General features: G+C 38.1%; 2 protein-coding genes across 4 annotated transcripts; both read left to right on the top strand.

Annotated features, from left to right (window-relative positions):
* Window positions 1–177: 177 nt before the first annotated feature.
* On the top strand, window positions 178–10,206 carry LOC135582336 (anthranilate synthase alpha subunit 1, chloroplastic-like). Of its 3 annotated transcripts, none has more exons than XM_018818588.2 (12): window positions 178–398; window positions 547–855; window positions 947–1,137; window positions 1,210–1,399; window positions 2,744–2,895; window positions 4,665–4,780; window positions 4,875–5,121; window positions 5,532–5,588; window positions 7,157–7,309; window positions 8,131–8,211; window positions 8,716–8,802; window positions 9,583–10,206. In XM_018818588.2, the coding sequence occupies exons 2-12, from the start codon at window positions 651–653 to the stop codon at window positions 9,907–9,909; spliced, it is 1,806 nt and encodes a 601-aa protein (XP_018674133.2). In that variant the 5' UTR covers window positions 178–398; window positions 547–650; the 3' UTR covers window positions 9,910–10,206. The 3 variants fall into 3 exon arrangements, with proteins under 3 accessions (XP_018674133.2, XP_064938305.1, XP_064938306.1); XM_065082233.1 differs by having other exon boundaries at window positions 179–346; XM_065082234.1 differs by having other exon boundaries at window positions 179–366.
* A 309-nt stretch (window positions 10,207–10,515) lies between these two features.
* Window positions 10,516–19,426, top strand: LOC103997185 (trans-Golgi network-localized SYP41-interacting protein 1). Its single transcript, XM_009418351.3, has 8 exons — window positions 10,516–10,999; window positions 11,112–11,384; window positions 11,464–14,430; window positions 15,397–16,198; window positions 16,282–16,922; window positions 18,177–18,318; window positions 18,406–18,487; window positions 19,085–19,426. The coding sequence occupies exons 1-8, from the start codon at window positions 10,793–10,795 to the stop codon at window positions 19,185–19,187; spliced, it is 5,217 nt and encodes a 1,738-aa protein (XP_009416626.2). The 5' UTR covers window positions 10,516–10,792; the 3' UTR covers window positions 19,188–19,426.
* The last annotated feature ends 234 nt before the right edge of the window (window positions 19,427–19,660 follow it).

The raw sequence follows: 19,660 nt of genomic DNA, 5'->3' as shown, positions 1-19,660 counted from the left end.
ATCTCTTCCCTTGGTTCCTTCCCTCCTTCGACCTCAAAAATCGCCCCTTATCATCACGCACGACCGGTTCACCCGCGGTGTTTGCCCGTATTCTAGTCGTGTTTCATTGGGACCCACTCGGAGTGGTTCGCATTAAGGCAGGTTGTCGGCAGGTACCCGTCGAACGGGTGAGAAACCCTTTCACACACACGCCCCCCCCTTCCATCTCCCCCTTGCCCCTCTTCGTTACCTCGCTTGCCGTCTCCCCAACCAGTCTACACTTCTGTCATCTTCCTGACGCGTCTTTTTTGATGGCAGCGTAATGTTGTGACGAGGAACGAGGAAACAAGGAGGAATTCTTTCGGATGTGCGTCTCGTTCTCCAGGAGTCTGTTACTTCTCTTTGGTTTAAGATATCTGGTAGCTTAAAGTTTGCTTCTTGAGGTTTTTTTTGGGACCATTCGTTTTGAGATTCCTGAGATTTTGGTTTCGGTCTTCGTTTACTTCATTCACGTTGATTTAGTTCGTTTTCCACGTTTACGACGTTGACCTGATGCCGTCACCGCAGTTGGATCGTGTGACACGAGATATACTCTTGGGATTGTCAGCGTTGGCTCGCTGTTTTCTTGGTTTGCTGCTGCTGCTCGTCATTTCTTGCGGAGGTAACTAACGATGGAAACCCTCGCGATCCCAACCTGTGCTCCAGCCCGCGTCCAGCCGGCGAGCCTCTTCCGCTGCCGACCGACCCCGGCGTTTCGCTCCCCTTACGCTGCCGCCGCCGCTTGGACTAGAAGGTACCGCTTGCGCCGCCTGTCCTCCTGCTCGATTCCCTCTATCAGATGCTCCGCCGTCCCCCCTCCCTCTGTTTCCGCCACAGGTACCGACGCCGTCGTCATTCCTTGTGGCAGCATTAGTTCGAGTATCTTGTATGCGAATAATGCGCGCCACGTGTTTGCTTTTTCTTCTAGTTGGCAATGATGAGCCCTTTAAGTTCATGGAGGCCGCCAAGAAGGGTAATTTGGTGCCCCTCTACCAGTGCATTTTCTCTGATCACCTCACCCCTGTGCAAGCCTACCGTTGTCTCGTGAAGGAGGATGACCGCGAAGCTCCCAGCTTTCTTTTTGAGTCGGTGGAGCAAGGTCTCCGGGGGACTAATGTCGTAAGACCTGCGGTTCATCTTTCGACATTCTTTTCTCCTCGCTTCTCGTTGTTTAAGGTTTCTGGTGGTCAGGGCCGATACAGCGTGGTGGGAGCTCAGCCAGCCATGGAGATTGTTGCGAAGGAGAACACGGTCTCCATCATGGACCACGAGGAAGGGCGCATGACAGAGGAGACTGTCGAGGACCCTATGCAAATTCCCCGGAGGATCATGGAGGGTTGGACCCCACAGTTGATCGATGATCTTCCTGATGCCTTCTGTGGTAACCTTTTGTTTCCTTTTTATTTGACGATCAACTCTTACTTTTCTTCTAAAACCATACATAAACATGCGCTGTAGGCGATTGCGAGAAAGTTCACAAGGAAAACTCTTGTCAAATTGATAATTCTGGTCTGTTTAGAATTATCGGAGCATGTTGGAAGGATTGTATGCATCCTTCCTCATCCTAGGAATATCAATAGCTACTTGGTGCTTTTGGGAGTTGCTGAACATCATGTCATATATGGAACCACTTTTACGCTTTAACATTAGAAGTCCTACCTATTCGACAAATTTGGGTGTTAATGTGACCCATTGGGTGGTTTTAAGCTAACTGAGCTTATGCTTGGTGCTTTAGGTCTTATCAGAAGTCTGTAACCTTCTTTACTAGTGGCTACACCATTTAGGAGGCTCTAAGCCAATCATCTTGCCCTTTGATTCTGATTGCAATTTATGATATTCATGTTCACGTTCTTCTGCAGATTATACTGAAGGCAGAGGTAGTAGCTGTGTCTAAAGAATAAATAGAAGGGGAACAAAATGTAGAGAAATAATGGTGCATAATCAATGTGTACTTTCTTTTGTAAAGACAATTACATGCAATGAAGGGCAGTCATGCCTGAAGGTCCTCTTTCTATTAAATTTTACATTTACAAATCCTATTTTGGTTATGATTGCTAAAGGACACTTCTCTACATGGAAAGATAAACCAATTTTTCTTTACAGTATATTGTTGCTATCATTTGTTTTTTTCAGCAATTTCCCACTTCCTAGTGCATAGAGACAATTTTGTCAATTCCTTGTATGTTCATGCTTTGTAAGCATTAGTATGCATGATCTTGTGTGTACAACTGATTTGCTGTAAAATACAACATTTTGTATATAGTAAATTTTTAGAAGTATATTTTATCTAGAATAAAAGGATAGGCCATGGTGTTATCGTGAGTTTGCTCCTTTACAACACAAGTGATCTAGATTTCAATCATTGTTGAATGGGTATACACTAGGCTATGAACTTTGGCCCTTCCTAGACCACACATTGGTGGGAGTTCAGAGTTGTATACACTAGGCTGCCTTTCTATGTTTTGACTTGTACCTAATAGAATCCTCTCCTCTTGAATGCAAATTCTAGCTCCAAATTAGAGATCAAATTTGGTAGAATGATATACTTCTTGGTTTAACATATTGTTTCCTTTTGGCAATAGGAAGCTCTGGTACAATCTTTGTTTTTTCATTTAATTGTTTTAGTATGGATATCACAGGCCATGCATATGAATGCAATGAAAAGCATTAAATTTTAAATGTTGTTACACGAGTGCTCCATGATTATTTTTTTTTTCCTGTTCAGGTGGATGGGTTGGGTATTTTTCCTATGATACAGTGCGATATGTTGAGAAGAAAAAGCTTCCATTCTCTAGTGCTCCTAAGGATGACAGGAACTTACCAGATGTCCACTTAGGACTCTACAATGATGTCATAGTGTTTGACCACGTGGAAAAGGTATGATATTTTTGACCCTAATAACTTCCAATGAGCTTCACTTGGAATGATGTCTTGATTCACTACACATACTCTATTATGTTCGCATGATTTGTTGATGAAGTTCAATTGTAACTTCTTTATTTCACAATGACAGCTCATCTTTCTCCTTAAAAAAAAAGAAAAAGGTAAAATTGATAAAAAACAAGGAAAGAAGATAGGCTAAGAGGTTTGGTACTGTCAGTTGCCTTGAGAAGATGTAGGAACGTGAGAATGTTATTAGTGTTTCATCTCTTTTGCTATTGCACTTTGCAGTTCTAATGTGAAAATAAGGGAAAAAGTTTTCTTCTTGAGCTTTATGTCTTTTTTCCTTCTTGTATATTTTTCCATTGTGGAATATAAGGAATTCCTTTTTGTTTATCTTCCTCCTTGGTCTGTTTATTACAAATTTGAACTTCCACACGAGGTATTTGTTCTTTCTTCAGGGTGATAAATTGTTCCTTTGATGGACTAATTATTTATTGATCCTTTGTATCTCTTTATGCTCTTATCATTCATTACAATTTTCCTTCTCTAAAGAAAATAAATTTTTAGATCTGATTTGGAAAATAATTTCCCATATATCTTGATATATTTTCATCTTTGTATGATCTTTAATCAAGAAGAAACTTCCTTCTAGAGATGAAATCTTCCTTCCTTTTTCTTTAAGAGCTTCAATCAAAACTGTTATTGTCTCATTCCTTTTGTTTGGCTACTTTTTACTTCTTCTTGGATAATCATGGTGACAAGTATCGGATTGTAACAAATGTTATGTGGCAACTTATAAAATTTGCAAAAGACACCTGAATCTAATAAAAAAATTAAATAAATAGGAAATAATTAAAATGGTCCCGCATAACTTTCTTTCTTTGTTTCAATAACTTCCATATTGGTGAATATGGTTGTGTCAGTCACCTGATCTTGAACCAAAGAGTTAATTTTGACTATTATCTTACTGAAGATCTCTCTGCCCATGCTTATTATAATGCAATACATATTCTGTCCACTAAATGGATTTATCTTGATGTACAAGGCTAACCTATGTAATTGCTTAATTAATGACTGAAATGCATTCCACATCTAGCTAGAAAAATTTTATGACTTGTGCGGTGGAAAGATAGGGAAAGATCTATAACTTCAGAGAGATGTTACCTTGTTTGGTGCTTGAATTAGCAATGACACTAGAGATGGATAGTTGGATACTATCTATGTGAAATTAGAAATACTAGTTCAAATCTCTAACTTTAGAGAAACTATCATTGTGGTTTAATTGGTTTAGTCTTATCTGTTAATGCATAAGCGTCTATCATCTACCATTCTACCTTGCGATAACTCATTACAGAAGGGAACATAAAATTTGTTATTGTTTTCAACAATGTTTCAAATACGAATACAGGAATTATATGTGGTATTAAATAATGTAAGAAGAGCTCATGTCGTATATTGTTTTGATATCTGATCGAGATATGATACAATTTAACGACCATATTATGTATGAATTGTCAGTGGCATCTGTTTTGTAGCCCTGTCATATGGTTTTGTGTCTTGAATTTAATTATTCTTTGTACTAGCTGGTGTCCACACACATTTCACAAATATGTCAAATTACGTATTTTATAGATGTTACATTGTTTTGGTGACCATAACCAAATAACTCACTTTTAGTGATACTTTATTCTTGGGATGTTTCCAAATTTTTGTAAAGGATTTTATTTCATGATTCAAATGCCAATACTTCAATTACATCACAGAAAGCATATGTGATTCATTGGGTGCAAGTGGATCGGTACTCCTCTGTTGAGAAAGCCTATCAAGATGGGAAGAACCATTTGGATAATTTGCTGTCTAAGGTGCAGAATGTCAATGTGTGAGTAATTATGTCAGTTCTTTTAGTTGAGAAATTATCTTCTTTTTTCTTGTCAGCTTTCTGCATATTAATCTTTTGTAGTTTCATATTTTAGGCCCAGGCTTTCTGCTGGATCCGTAAAAATGCATACTCAGCAGTTTGGTACTACTTTAACAAAGTCATCAATGACAAGTGAAGAATACAAGAAGGCAGTTTTGCAGGCAAAAGAACGTATCTTTGCAGGTGATATTTTTCAGATTGTCTTGAGCCAACGTTTTGAGCGGCGTACATTTGCAGATCCATTTGAAGTTTACCGAGCACTAAGAATTGTGAATCCAAGCCCATATATGGCATATTTACAAGTATGTTAAGCTTTCATCAACTGTTTTGCATTTCAATTTACTTTAAAGCAGGTTTGGAATCTTGATCAGAACTGGTTATGGTATTGGTAATATACCGAACTGGTATAGTATCAGTATATCAGACATTAGACTGACCTGTGCTGCAAATACTGGTTGGTGCACATGGTACCAGTGTCTCATATAGTATACTGATTTGGACAGTTCAGAAAATAAAAATAAAAATTAATACTGTCCGGTGCCAGCAAATATCTGTGGGTATGGACAGTACTAATCGATATTTGAAATCTTGTTGTGAAGTATTTATATGCTGATAAATTTGGTGCTGCCTTCCTTCTGTTAGTGTGTATTTATAAATTGTTTTTCTCATGTTTATTATATGCACTTTCTTAACTTTGGTGAAAAAAATCCAGGCAAGGGGATGTATTCTTGTAGCATCAAGCCCTGAAATTCTTACTCGTGTAAAGAAGGTATGTAATAGAAATTGTTGAAGTTTATGAACATTTTTAGATGGCCTTTTTCTTCCCTTTTAGCTTTTTCTGTTTCCGGTGAAGGTATTGTTGTTTTTGCATTTGTGTTCATGAATCAAATTACATCTTGCATTTTTAGCTTGCAATTTCTTGGGTAATATTAAACTCCGATACCTTAGACATATTGTTTCTATCATAGTTGTTTTTGAGAATCCAATACGCTGGTATTGTTTCTACCGTGGCCTTTGGTAAGGTTGAAACATAAGGTACCTTACACATTGTTTCTACCTTAGACATATTATTTCCAATGTGAGTAGTTGTAAGTCTTGTGACAATGGTAAGATTGCTCCTTTGTGATATGAAAGACAAGGGTTCGAGTCACATAAACAACCTATTTATATTTTGGGATTCGGAAGACTGTTTATATTGATCCTCCCTAGACCTTATATTTTTGGGAGCCTCATTTATGGGATATGTCCTTTATCTATCAGGAGTTATGTGTGCTAATCAAAATCCTGTTCCTTTCCAAGGCATAGCTGGTGCAATTCATGGTAGCAATATGTTCAATGGTACAATGAAACAACTAATTTGATTGGAGGACAAGGAAATTCAAAAGTCGTGCTTAGTTTACTTGCTAAGTTGCCTGTAGAGAGTGCATCAATTGGATTATCTGAGTTATTACTATGAAAAGGTCATTGTTTCCAACTTTTGGAATTGAATGGATCCTCTCTCATCATTAAGCTCTACTGAGGTTAATGGCAGTAAATAATTCAAAGGCAATAAATTTTTTCCTTGACCTATTTTATCATGACTATTGAAATCACGATGACAAACCATTTCTTTGATCTCCCTTGATCTTTTTTGTTGTGAATAATTTTGACTATAGATCAATTTTGGATGAAGCCCAACATAACTTAGTTGATTTTCTATCATTCAATAGTAATAGGTAGTTAGGTACTACTTATAATCTTTAATGATTGCAGTTGTATCTTACACTATTCCTTTCTGTTACTCATGGCATCTGACTCATCACGCCAATGCTTACGGCACTGGCTTTTTGGATACTTATATCTTGGTAAATATCAATGCTGGATGACTAAACATATTTTTAATCTCCTGAAGTTGGTTTAAGGTTCAGTAACAAATAAAAACATTTATACTGACATATAGATATGCAATTTCTATAAGAATGAAATTATATCTTTTCTTTACTCCTTTTTGGTTTGATACATCTAATTGGATGTCTGTTCCATTGCTGCCTTCTTATGCTAATCCATATGTTTTCAATTCTGAGATGCAGTATTGCCCTTGAGCTATTAATTCTGCACCCACAATTGGAGGAACTTATATTTTTCACAGTCAAGACTCTTATCTTCATCCTGCGCTATATAATGAAAAACTTGTAACATCAAAATTTATGCTTAGTTTTTGTGGATGCTCAAGCATTTGGATATTCTTGTTAAACTTTTTGTACATTCAGATTATGAATGTTCTTCTCAGATACTTTTATGATGTGAAAGACAATGATCTTTTGTCATATGCAGACTGAAGTTTCCTCTTGTTCGCAGGGGACAATCATTAATCGACCTCTTGCTGGGACAGTTAAAAGAGGAAGAACGGATGAGGAGGATAAATTGAATGAACAACAGCTACTTAATGATGAAAAACAATGTGCTGAGCACATTATGCTTGTAGATTTGGGACGGAATGATGTTGGAAGGGTTTGTCTTGATTTCTTTATATGTGCTTAACATGTGTTTTTTAATTTAAGACTATTGTTCTTATGTTTTGCAAAACTGCAAAAAATATGGTTTCATATAAACTTCTTTTGCAGAAGTATGCAAAAGATACTTCTGCAAAAGAAGAACAGGGTGTAAGGTTTTCCTACAATACTTCTGCAAAAAAGAAGATACTTCTGCAAAAGAAGAACAGGGTGTAAGGTTTTCATATAATCTCAATATTGCACAATTGAGATATCTCTAATGGCATTCTGCTGTCAAGGCAGGGTGTAAGGTTTTCCTACATTTCAAGTTTTTTTCATAACTACAGTAACAGGAGTGATGGTTAATGTTCCTTAATAGATGGACGAGCATATTGAGATTGGCTCACTGTTTTTTGAAACTTGTCCCTTCATCAAGTTAATTTTGTTGTTTGCAACCTTCTTTATGGTGATATATTCTGTAATGTCTTCACCTTTGATATATGATGAGCTTTTAATATGGATGAGGAGACTTTAGACAAGCAATAAGAGTTAGATAATTCATAGGATAGCTGTTTATGATAGTTGGTGATTTTATAATTCATACCATATTAGGGATTATGGCTATAAGCATAGTGTATCCCCCCTTTCCTTTAAGTCATTCAGTTCCAAAAAATCATTATCAAGGTTATATAGACGCTACTTGTTTAACTTATGCATTAAGAAATATCACAGTACTTATTATTGGCATATCCATTGCAAAACTTGTTGGCCTTTATTTCTGTTGCATGAGTTTGTTTCATTCTCCTAATTTGTTATCGTTTGACATGTTTATGATGACAGGTATCAAAACCTGGATCAGTAAAGGTGGAGAAACTTATGAATGTTGAGAGATACTCGCATGTGATGCACATCAGCTCCACGGTGAGTCCTTACAATTTTCAAATAAGATGATTGGTTTTTGTCTAATTTAACCATGCTGGGCTTTTATGATTTTTTATTTTTGACAAAATGCTATAGTCAAAAGCTATCATCTAAATAGGTCTGTTCCATTAAACATGAACATGAAACCTTTTTTTAACAGTTGCCATGGATGGTCATAGTTTGGCACCTGAATTTCATCAAGTTTAGATCATCTATATTTGATGTCATTGACTTTGTTATTATTTTGAAATAACATAGTGAGCATGCCACTAGGGTAGCTAGTAGTCTTATTATTACTACTGCTTTTAATCAAGCCTGCAACGGTCATTTCTTATTTCTTTTTGTTTCTGACTTATTTGATTATTAAGGATCAGGACTTAACCAATCCTGTTTCTGATTATTAAGGATCAGGACTTACCATGTTTTATGGAACTTACATATCTATAAGCACTTTCTTATCATCTATGTTTTTAGGAAGCGAGTTGACATCATATACTTTTACAGGTTACTGGAGAGTTGTTTGATCATCTCACTTGCTGGGATGCTCTCCGTGCTGCTTTGCCTGTAGGAACAGTCAGCGGAGCTCCAAAGGTTCCATTCAACATTTTATTTATCTGGAATGCATTATCTTCAGTTTGGCTTGCTCATGGAAATATAGTACCTGCATTGATAAGTTAATGTGTATGCCTGTCAAGACCTTTGGGTAAATCTTTTCACTATTTTAAATTCTATTCCAAGTAAGTTGCATCCTTGTTGTGTTAAATATGAAATAGGTCTGTTCAGATGAAGCAATCTCATAGAGATTGCTTGGAATTGTGCTTCTTTGTTGCCGAATTTCCTCAATCAGAAGATTCAGAACCTTATCCTCATTATTGTCGAAACTGACCTATTGCTAGTACCTAGTACCACCATTTAAGGCCTTCTCATTGGTCTCTGTGCCCCATAGACCTTCATTTCCAAATTGTATTTTCTTTCTTTATTATCTTGATTCTCTATAGCACATGAACATGCATGCCAGCATTTCGGGCATTCCTTTTCTCTCTAATTTTGCTTGTTGCTTAATCATGTAACTAATTTGATATGTGGCTCCTTTTACCAACTAGGAATTTGATTACTTGTGGTTAGTTGCTGCCATCTAATATGCGATACTGTAGAAATAAAGTGATCATATGGTCCTTGTTGTTGTAATTACTATTTCTTGATTATTGGACATCTGATACAAGAATGTCGCAAAGAAACTTTTTGCTACATTACATTACGATCATAATGAAAGTGAGACTTAAGTCACAAAAGCATCTGTTTTTTTTGTAATTGGTCCTCACTCATCTCTTTGTTGTGTCCTACTCCTAATATTGATTTGCTTTGGATTAGGTAAAAGCGATGGAGTTAATTGATCAGCTGGAAGTCACAAGAAGGGGGCCATACAGTGGCGGCTTTGGAGGGGTTTCATTTACTGGCAACATGGATATCGCGCTTGCCCTCCGTACCATAGTCTTTCCAACCGGAAGCCGATTCAACACCATGTATTCATACAAGGACATGGGCAGGCGCCAAGAATGGGTTGCGCACCTTCAAGCTGGAGCCGGCATTGTGGCGGACAGCAACCCCGATGATGAGCAGCGAGAATGTGAGAACAAAGCTGCAGCGCTTGCTCGTGCCATTGATCTTGCCGAGTCTACATTCGTTTCAAAGTCATAGGCTTCACAGAGAAAGGCTCATCACTCGGAATGGCACCGGCTATGCTTGTAATCTCATCCATCCAAAAGAATGGCTTAGTATCACAGTTCTTTTTTCCTTGTCAGAAGATAGAATCTCAATAAACCATCGATCGGTTGCTGTTAATGCTTTATTTATTGCAAACCATTTGAAAGGCTGCTGAAGAAACCATACTATTGGACAAATTCTATTTGCAGATAGATGGTGAACAATGGTAGCTGCAACTTGTATGACTCTTGGATTGTTGATCTGTTTGGGTAATTAAAGCCATGTTGCAGATGTTTTTGGCCTTATCAGTGTTGCAAATCTCATCTCAATTCCCCTGCAATGACTGAAAAAGCATCAGGCAAATTAGCAAATCTGCAGATCATGTTGTCTTGCTATATGGAGTTCTTTTGATGCTTCCTCCTGTAAAGTTTGAAGTGGTGTTCGTGATCTCGTCCTACCTCCTGCTCTGTTAAAGAAGTCTTTCGCTTTCGACGTGCACCCATCCGGCTACCTGCCCTGTGATTGCTGGCACCGGGTTGTCCCACAGGTGGGTCCGGGGCTTTAACGACTATACGTAGACTTACCACATCGCACCCTCGCCCCTCTTCTTCGTATCCCCCTCCCCGACTTCTCTCCGGATTCGGTGTAACGTTTCATCGTTACGTCTCCAATATCTCTCCGTCCGTTTGGGCGGCTTCTGCTCTTCCATTCCCCAGATCCCGATTCCTTCGGGGTTTCAATTTGTGTTGAATTCATCGAGTCCCGTGGATCTACTGCTCCTTTTGAACTCTCCAATTGATTCTGGATCTTCTATCTTTTTCTTCTGGGTTTGGCCGCTCCTCTCGATTGCTTGGCGAGGATTCTTGATCTGTGAGTAATGCCGGACCGCTCGGACTCCGACTCCTCCCCCAAGTCGTTTAGCGGGGACTCGAGCTCCGGCAGCGAGGAGGTGAAGCCCATCCGCCGTGCCGGGGGCTCGCGACGCTTCGCCGATCCCGGGTCTCCCAGCAACACCCAGCAGTCCTCCGACGAGGGCGGCAGCAGCGACGGCGTGCTCGTGGATCTCCCCGGGAACCGGGATCAGGTACTCGATTCGGATGGTCATTTGTGTCTTTTGGAGGCTGAAAGTTGGGATCTTTTCTTGATTGGGGTGGTTTTGGATCGCGTGATTGCGTTCTCAAGGGTTTGCGGCGCAGGATTCCAGGGGGTCGCCAGGGGAACCCGACAGTGGCATCCTGGTAAATATCGACGGGTCGATGCAGGAGTCCACGGACGACTCGGGGAGGAAGGATACTTTTGAGGATGCGCCGGATCAACTAAGCGTGGCGGTCGCGCGGAGCCTCCGGCTGGAGGAGTCGATGGCGGTGATTGACATCGGGGAGAGCTCTGCTGGTAGATTGGGCACCAACGAACTTACCAGGTTTCAGGCTCGGCTAGAGGACGTTGTTGCTGAATGCCAGAAGTACAAGGTTATGTTCTTCTTTCGATCTTAGTTTCTTTCGATGAATTTCTATGAAGTGGAAACTGAAAGTTGAATTCTTGATTCAGGATGAAAGAGAGGTTTTTGGAAAGGAAGTTGTCAGCCTTTGGCGAAGACTTCAGGACATCTTTGATCGTCATTCTTTACTTGCTGCTGCCAAAAATGATGAGTCAGTTAGTCTCCCTCAGCTTAAAACAAGTGGGGGTGAGGATAGGGCATTGTCATCACCCACACCGTTGCACTTGATGTTGAATGAATGTTCCCAATTCTTAGTTGATTTGGAATCCACTTTAGATGAGAGGATAAATTCTGATGGTATAATGAGGGAGCTTCGTGCTGTTCTAAATGAAAAAGACCAAGAAATCGAGGATCTCAATGTCAAGGCCTCAGAATCTTCTGTTTCTCATGATGTCATTTTTTCCTACTTGGGCTCACTTCGCAAAACATGGTCAAAGTCTATGGAGGACTCAACTAACCTTCTTACCAGAAGGTTACTCTCTTCCCTTGAATCAGTGGTTGGGGAAGCACACATGTCCATTAAAGATTCTCCTACTGATGACATCTCTCTTGTTGAGCAGAAAACATTAATGTTGATAGAAAAACATTCCCAGTTCTTATCAGAGATCCATCTACTTCAGCAGTGCTTAGCAGAGGTTGGACCTGCATTCACAGCCTCAGAAGAAAATGAATTGGGTAATATTTTCAGTTTTGCTCGTGAGAAGTTGTTTGAAAGCAAGACAAAGGAGGGCTATCTTCACGAGGAAATGAATAGATTGGAGGAAGAAAATAGGAGACTCGTTGAACAGCTTGAGAGAATGAAAGAGAGTCTAGAAGCAGCAGAAGTGGAGAAAAACAAGACAAAGGCAGAGCTTGAACAGTCAGAGAACAAGTTGGTGGCTACCAGAGAAAAGCTAAGTATTGCAGTGACAAAGGGAAAATCATTGGTTCAACATCGTGATTCATTGAAACAGTCCTTGGCAGAAAAGACAGGTGAGCTGGAGAAATGCATGCAGGAGTTGCAACAGAAGTCTGAGGCTCTACAAGCTACTGAAGTCAGCCTTGAGGAGCTGAAACAGTTACTGTATGAGAGGACAAGTGAGCTTGAGAAGTGCTTGGAGGAGTTGCAACATAAAACTGATGAATTTGAGACCGCTAAGGTGATCATTGAGGATTTGAATGCAACCAATAACTTAGTTAGCGCTCTTCAAGAGTCACTTTCGCAAAGGGATAAGTTTCTTCAAGAAATTGAAGAAATTATGTTGGCGACAAATTCCCCGCAAGAAGTGCTTTCCATGGAGACAATTGATAGGGTAAGGTGGTTTGTTAACCAAAAGAATGCTGCAGATATCATAATTCTGGAAAATAAGAAAATCAGAGATGCCATATCTTCCATTGAATTACCAGAAGATGTTTCACCCAGGGAATTAGATTATCAAATTAATTGGCTTTTGACTGCATTCACGCATGCTAAAGATGATAACAGTAAGCTGCGGGATCAAATTAGTGGCTTCCAGCTTGCTATGGTGTCACACGAAACAGAAATGTCAGAGGCACATAAGGAAATTGCTTGCCTGGAATCATATCTTCTGGAAGAAAAGTCAGCAAAAGAAATTCTTCATAATGAACATGAAGATTTGAAATGCAAATATGAGGAGATGGTTCAAAAACTGTCTACACTTTCTTCTGATAAAGATCAGTTGATGAAAGTATTGTTGGAATTATCTGAAAGCACATTGGATGACCATATTTCTGTGGATACAAGTTCTATAGTGGAGAAATGCATGATTATGGTCAGTGAAAAGATGAAGTCATCTCTTGCTGAAATTGAACGGTATGAAAGGATGTTGAGCACACTATATTTAACAGCTCAGGAATTGAAATTGTGTGAGGGGATTCTTGAGGATGAGATGATTGACAGATCTGCCATGGTGAAACTATCAGATGAGCTGACAAAATTGTCAAATGAAGCATTTGTTTTAAAAAATGAGAAGGACTCCATACAGAAACAGCTAGATCTAGTTGAGGAGAAAAATTCTCTGCTTAGAGAGAAGCTATCCATGGCTGTGAAGAAAGGAAAGGGTTTAATGCAAGAACGTGACCACTTAAAACTCTCTGTACAAGAGAAAGAAATTGAAATTGAAAACCGAACACATGAGCTGCAGCTAAAAGATTCTACTATCAACGAGTACCAAGAGAAGATAAAAAATTTGTCAGCTAAAGTTGAGCACATTGAGAAGCTAGAGGCAGATATAGTCTTATTGAAGGATGAAAGAGAGCAAAGCCAACAAATTTTGCATGAGAGAGGCACCATATTAAATAATTTAGTTAGTTCTATAGGAAAAATTGTTGTTCCTAGTGTTGAGGTCCTTGAAGGGCCCTTAGAAAAGGTTAATTGGATTGCTGAGTACATTCAAAAAACAGAAGTGGCAAAAAGTAATGCATTAGAAGAGCTTCATAAAGCAAAAGATGAAGCTAGCTTACAGGCTAGCAGGTTATCAGATGCCTTTGCAACTATTAAATCATTAGAGGATGAATTGTCCAAGGCAGAAAAACATATTTCTTTTACTGTTGAAGAAAAGAATGTCATCCAACTTGGCAAGATTTCTATTGAGCATGAGTTTGAGAAGCTCAAGGAGGAGAGTTCTTCACATGCTAGAAAGTTATCAGAGGCCTATGCCACTATAAAGTCACTTGAAGATGCATTACAAGAAGCAGAAAAGGATATTGTTCGACTAAATACTGACATGAATGAATTGGAGGCCAAAAGCGAACAGGAGATCATTGACTTGAATGCCAAATTAATTCAATGCCGGGAGGAGTTGGCAGGAACTCGTGAAATTATAGAGAACCATTCAGCTGAGCTAAATAATCAACTTGGATATTTAGAAATGTTCATAAAGGATGAGAGTCTATTTTCCAGAATGGCTGAAAAATTCAGCAAAAGTATTGAGGGATTGAGAACAATGAACAATCTTATTCAGAATATGCACAGCCACTTTTCTTCAGTGGGTCTACGTGTGCATCCTAGCATGCAGGTATTTGGGATCTATTTTTTCACTTATATAAGAGCTCTTATATGTATTGGTTTATTGCTTATATAATTCTTGCTTTTTTGTTTTTGGTCACTGCTACTCAAATGCCTTTTTACCCATGTTGTAGTAGTGATGAAAACAAACATGACGAAAATAGGGAAGAAATCAAGTCGATGTGCAAGTGGAAGGAAGTAAGAGGACAGGTTGCAGCATCTTAGTAGTTCATTGTAAGGTTGCTTATTGGTGATATAGGTGGCCAGAGTTGAGCTGGTATGGGCTATGTACATTGATACCTCTCTAGACCCCAAATTGATGAGAGTCCTGTGCACTAGCAGCCCTTTTAAAGAGTGATTGATACTAATTTTGCCACTAGCATTTACTTGATTTGGCTCTACAGCTGATAGATGGAAGGTAATTTCATGGAGAGTTGAAAGATGAAATTAAGGCTATGATGGAACATACTCATATCAAGTTATGATCATGTCAAATATTAGTGAAACATGCACGATGGTTGCCTAATTTAAAATGAGCAAACAATATCACCAGTATATGGACTGTATCAACATGGTAAGCAATACTTTTAATTTTTTTTCTTTCCAACTAATACCTATTGGTCCGATAGGATTCTTTGTAACAGTCAGAAATTAAAACCTTTGCTTCAACACCAAAGTGACAGTTTTACTATGTTCTAGTTTATATGAGTTTTCATAGTAAGTGAAACAAAGAAATACTATAACATTTAAGCTTTTATATGTCAGAGATGAGAACATATTGCAACCATTCATTTGCTTCTTTAGAGTTTCAGGCTTTGAATAAATTGATGAGTTCAAATGCTACCTTTCATTTTGTTTTGCCTCTTGATTTATCTTCCATTTATAATATAAAAATTTTGATTGTTGTGTTATTTGTTTTTAAGAGGATTATGTTGAAACTTTGATATAATTGTTCTATTGATATGTACTTCACCAGCATGACCCTGCATTTAGAGAGCTTCCTTCTCTACCAAAATTTGAGGACTTCATGGACAACAGGGCCATACAATTGGAGGCAAGTGCTGCTGACAATGAAGATATTTCATCCTTGGCCAAGATTGTAGGAAGTCTGCATGCTCGAGCTGAGCTTTGTGGTGACAATTTTGAAGTTTTCTGCAAGATTCTAGACGAGCACATAGCAGGAATATTGCCAGCCATGCAAGCTACTAGAGACGAGTTTGTTCATGTTCTTGAGCATAGCGAGTCCTTAAAGCTGGATGTACATAAATTAGAAGCTCATAATAAGGTTCAAGAAGCAAAACTTGTTTCTTTACAGAAAGGATTGATGACACTTTTTCCTGCATGCATTGATGCTATGCGAGAACTCAATCAATTTAGTGATTCAAGTGGCACATTGTCTTCCTTAGATAAGGAAGCTTTTTCAGGAGGATTAGAAGAGAAGGATACTGAATGTTATGCTAAGGCAGCAGATAGTTTATTACTTGCAGCAAAGAGAATCAAGAATCAGTATCAACAGTCATCAAATTCAGAGAAAGTCTGGTTAACAGCCACAGATGATATGAAAAGCAAACTGGAAGAAGCTGAATCGATTGCTAAAACTGCCATTCAAGAGCAGATGATCGACCAAGAAAGAATTTCTACATTGGAGAGAGATCTTGAAGCATTGAGAGAGTTATGCCATGATATGAAAATTAAGGTGGAGAATTATCAGGCCAAGGAGGATATGTTGAAGGACAAAGAACAAGAACTTCTGACAATGCAAAATGCTTTAGACAGAGGTAATTCATAACATCCAGCTATTCTTCTAGATATTTGTGTTATCTTCTTCAATTCTCATTCTTTTTGTCTTTTTGTCATTCAGAAATCGGTGGCCTGGAATTGTTCAAAAGCCAAATGAACGCGCTGATGGATAAAGTTAATAAGCTAGAAGTTCATTTCATTGAGACAGAAACACACAATCCTGAAGTTCAGTACTCAGGTCCCGTTGAGAAACTCTTTTTTATAGTTGATAAAGTCATTGATATGCAGAAAAAGATGGATATCTTGACTTACGATAAGGAAGACATGCAGTTGATGATTGCGTCCCATGTGCGTGAGATTGAATATCTGAAAAGGTCAGCTGAAACAATCGATATCAAGTATCAGGAATTGGAATCACAGAAGAATGAATTATTAGAAATCACTGGTGATTTGGAGAAAATTGTAAAAAGATTAGGGGGATATGATCCACTCCAAGATCAAAAACCTTTGAGTGCAAAACTGCTCCTAGCAGTGCTGGAGAGACTGATAACAGCCTCAAGATTAGAATCTGAAAACTTAAAATCTAAAGCACAAGAATTGGGAGCTAAATTACAAGCAAAAGATAATCTTATCAAAGAATTGTCAGAGAAGGTAAAAATTCTTGAGGATTCAATTCATACTCGGCAGGATGTCACAAAAGAAAGGACTGTTTTTGAAGAAACTCCCACAACATTGGAACCGGAGATATCTGAAATTGAAGATGTGAGATATTCCTGAAACTTTTACTTTTTCCTTAATTTTTTAACTTTCTAAGTGCAATATATGAGTCAGTGAAATGCTAGATTAATGAACAGTTGAGGTTGCTGATATTTTATCGGTCCTGGTACCGTATGTTACTGTACTGGGTTAGTCAATTTGGCTATTTCTTTTAAATTCAGATGCAAAGAACATCTGGTAAGGTGATCCAGAAAAGGGGAAGAGGTATTAAGGTCTAAAATAAAATCACTTAGTAATATGTTGAACATAACTAGGCTGCATCTGGTCATAATGAATTTGGAGTGCCTTGAATTAGATATAACTCCAAAGAACTTATTAGTGCAATACCAGGTAAATTAAGAAACTTTGTACAATATCTATAGAGTTAAAGAAACATGGACATCCTAGATCACATAAATTTCCATTAACCACTATTCATTATCTTATTGATTTCTGAACAATTGCAAGTTAGTCTTTGGCTTTTTATCCGCAAGAGTACTAACGCCCAACGATTATTGTATGATAAAACATTAACAAGTCAGTTGGTTTTAAATTGTTCAAGATCCTGCTAAGTGCACACACATAACCTCGCATAATTTCTTCTCCATTTTCTCATTTGATTGCACAAGGTTAGAAGAATTGATGTTCGAATTTGATTGGTCATAATTGTTTTATCAACTCAGTCAAACTGTGCAAGTAATAGGTGGATTGGGTTTCTGCCAAAGAGTCTTCAGACCCAAGCTTATGGATCGGGTTTGGACTTCCGTGGTCCACCCAGTCATGTGTATATGGCCCAGGAACCAGCCCAGATTGGTGCTTCTAGCAAGCCCACTCATCAAATCAGCTGAATTGGGTCATTTCCACCTGGAATTGTCTGGTTTTGGTCGACATTGTGGACTTAATCGTGCAGGTGTTATTTTCAACCAATTTGAGAATCGCTTCCAGAATTGTAGAAGAGAAACCAATTTGAGAATCGTGTTCTTTATATAAATTTATGTACAGAATAAAATACATACAATTGTAGAAGAAAGTCCCTATCATATTTTTCCTTGTTCATTTCCTGTCAGGCCATGGTCCTACCTAAAACAGGCTTTACAATTAAGTTTTTCAACATCTGGCTCTAGTTTAACCTTTTTATAAGTAAAGAAAAGCATGCATATTTAAGAATGAAATAGAAGTTGTTTACCCTTCAAGGATATGTAGTATGTAGTTCAAGTTATGAGAAGTCATGATGCTTTACTCCGCATGAATATTTTGCAGGGACTCTTGGCAAAGAACATATCACCTGTTGCAACTGCTGCTCAATTGAGAACAATGCGGAAGGGGTCAAATGACCATCTCATCCTCAACATTGATTCAGGGCCTGTTCATTCAATTGCTGCCCGGGAGATTGATGCCAAAGGTTTGACATCAAGCTTCTAAAATAGTTCATCAGCACTCGTGCATTTGCATTACACTGAAAACTCTGTATCCATTCTGTCTTGAACAGGCCATGTTTTCAAATCTCTGAATACTACTGGTCTAATCCCAAAACAAGGGAAGTTGATTGCAGATCGAATTGATGGTGTTTGGTGAGTTATTAATCATCATCTTACCCTTTGATGTTATCATGCTATCTTGTTTTTTTCCTAATATCTCCCTTGAGTGCCAACTTCTATGATGTATTTATCTTAGTGTCAAACACATTCTTTCTCTAGGTTCTTGCAAATATCTGATACAGGTAATGCAGGCAGTTAGTTCACTCTCTGACATCAGTTTACTGTCCTTTTCATGAACACTAACATACCAAATTAGACAAAGCATAAATATCAGTAGCTTCATTAAGACCCTAAACTGCCAAATTGTTTTGCGAAACTCATTTTTCAGCAGAAATTTAGTTTGCAAGGTGGTGCTTGTTGGGTCATTGCATTTTCCTGGATCCAGTCAGAGCAAGGGTTCTTTAGAAAATCAAAACAGACATAAACGTTCCTTGTTGACACAAATAAACTCTTTTCTTGTGTTTCAGCATTTTTCTTATCATGCTTCTCATATGTATTGTTTCTTTCAAATGCCGAGTTTAACACCATGCATATCTCTGCCTCCGAGGCGCATAGTTTTCAACTAATAGATGCCAGTTTGATTTGATCACAGGTTAATATTATTCGATTTCGTGCTTATTGCTTTTGCAGGGTTTCTGGTGGTCAGTTACTGATGCGTCGTCCCGGAGCAAGGCTAAGTATCATGGCTTACATGTTCTTCTTGCATCTATGGTTGCTAGGCACCATATTGTAACAATGTCAGCACAGCTACAAATTACAAATTGTAACATAGAAGTAAAAAAAATAAGCTCTTATTATCATTAATTTTTTTTATATTTAGTTAATGTCCCATTCGTTTTTCCCCTCAACATTAGTTGAACATGTATTCAGATCATTTATTAGCTACCTTACAAATGTAAGGTGATAAGATATATCTTGCCCATGCATAATATATTACATGCTACATAGAAATTTTTTTTGACAGGTTATGTATGTTCACGCGTTAGCCATGAACTTTAATGTTTCTTGTTTAATGCTTTGTTGTATCCAACAAATCTTGTGCCTAAATCTTGGGATTTAGATCATGTTTGTAATAAAAGAATATAGAAGGTATCATCACACACAATTGTTGTTTGGAAGAAAAGAGAATACGTCTACTCTATTCACTTCTTGTAATAAACTGACATACAAATCATTTGCCAGAAATAAGAAAAAAATGTCTCTATA

The sequence above is a fragment of the Musa acuminata genome, chromosome BXJ1-9 (assembly GCF_036884655.1).
Source record: "Musa acuminata AAA Group cultivar baxijiao chromosome BXJ1-9, Cavendish_Baxijiao_AAA, whole genome shotgun sequence".
In the NCBI taxonomy this organism is placed as follows: Eukaryota; Viridiplantae; Streptophyta; class Magnoliopsida; order Zingiberales; family Musaceae; genus Musa; species Musa acuminata.
The sequence above is the reverse complement of the archived record's forward strand: the minus strand, read 5'-3'. Positions and strand labels throughout refer to the sequence as shown.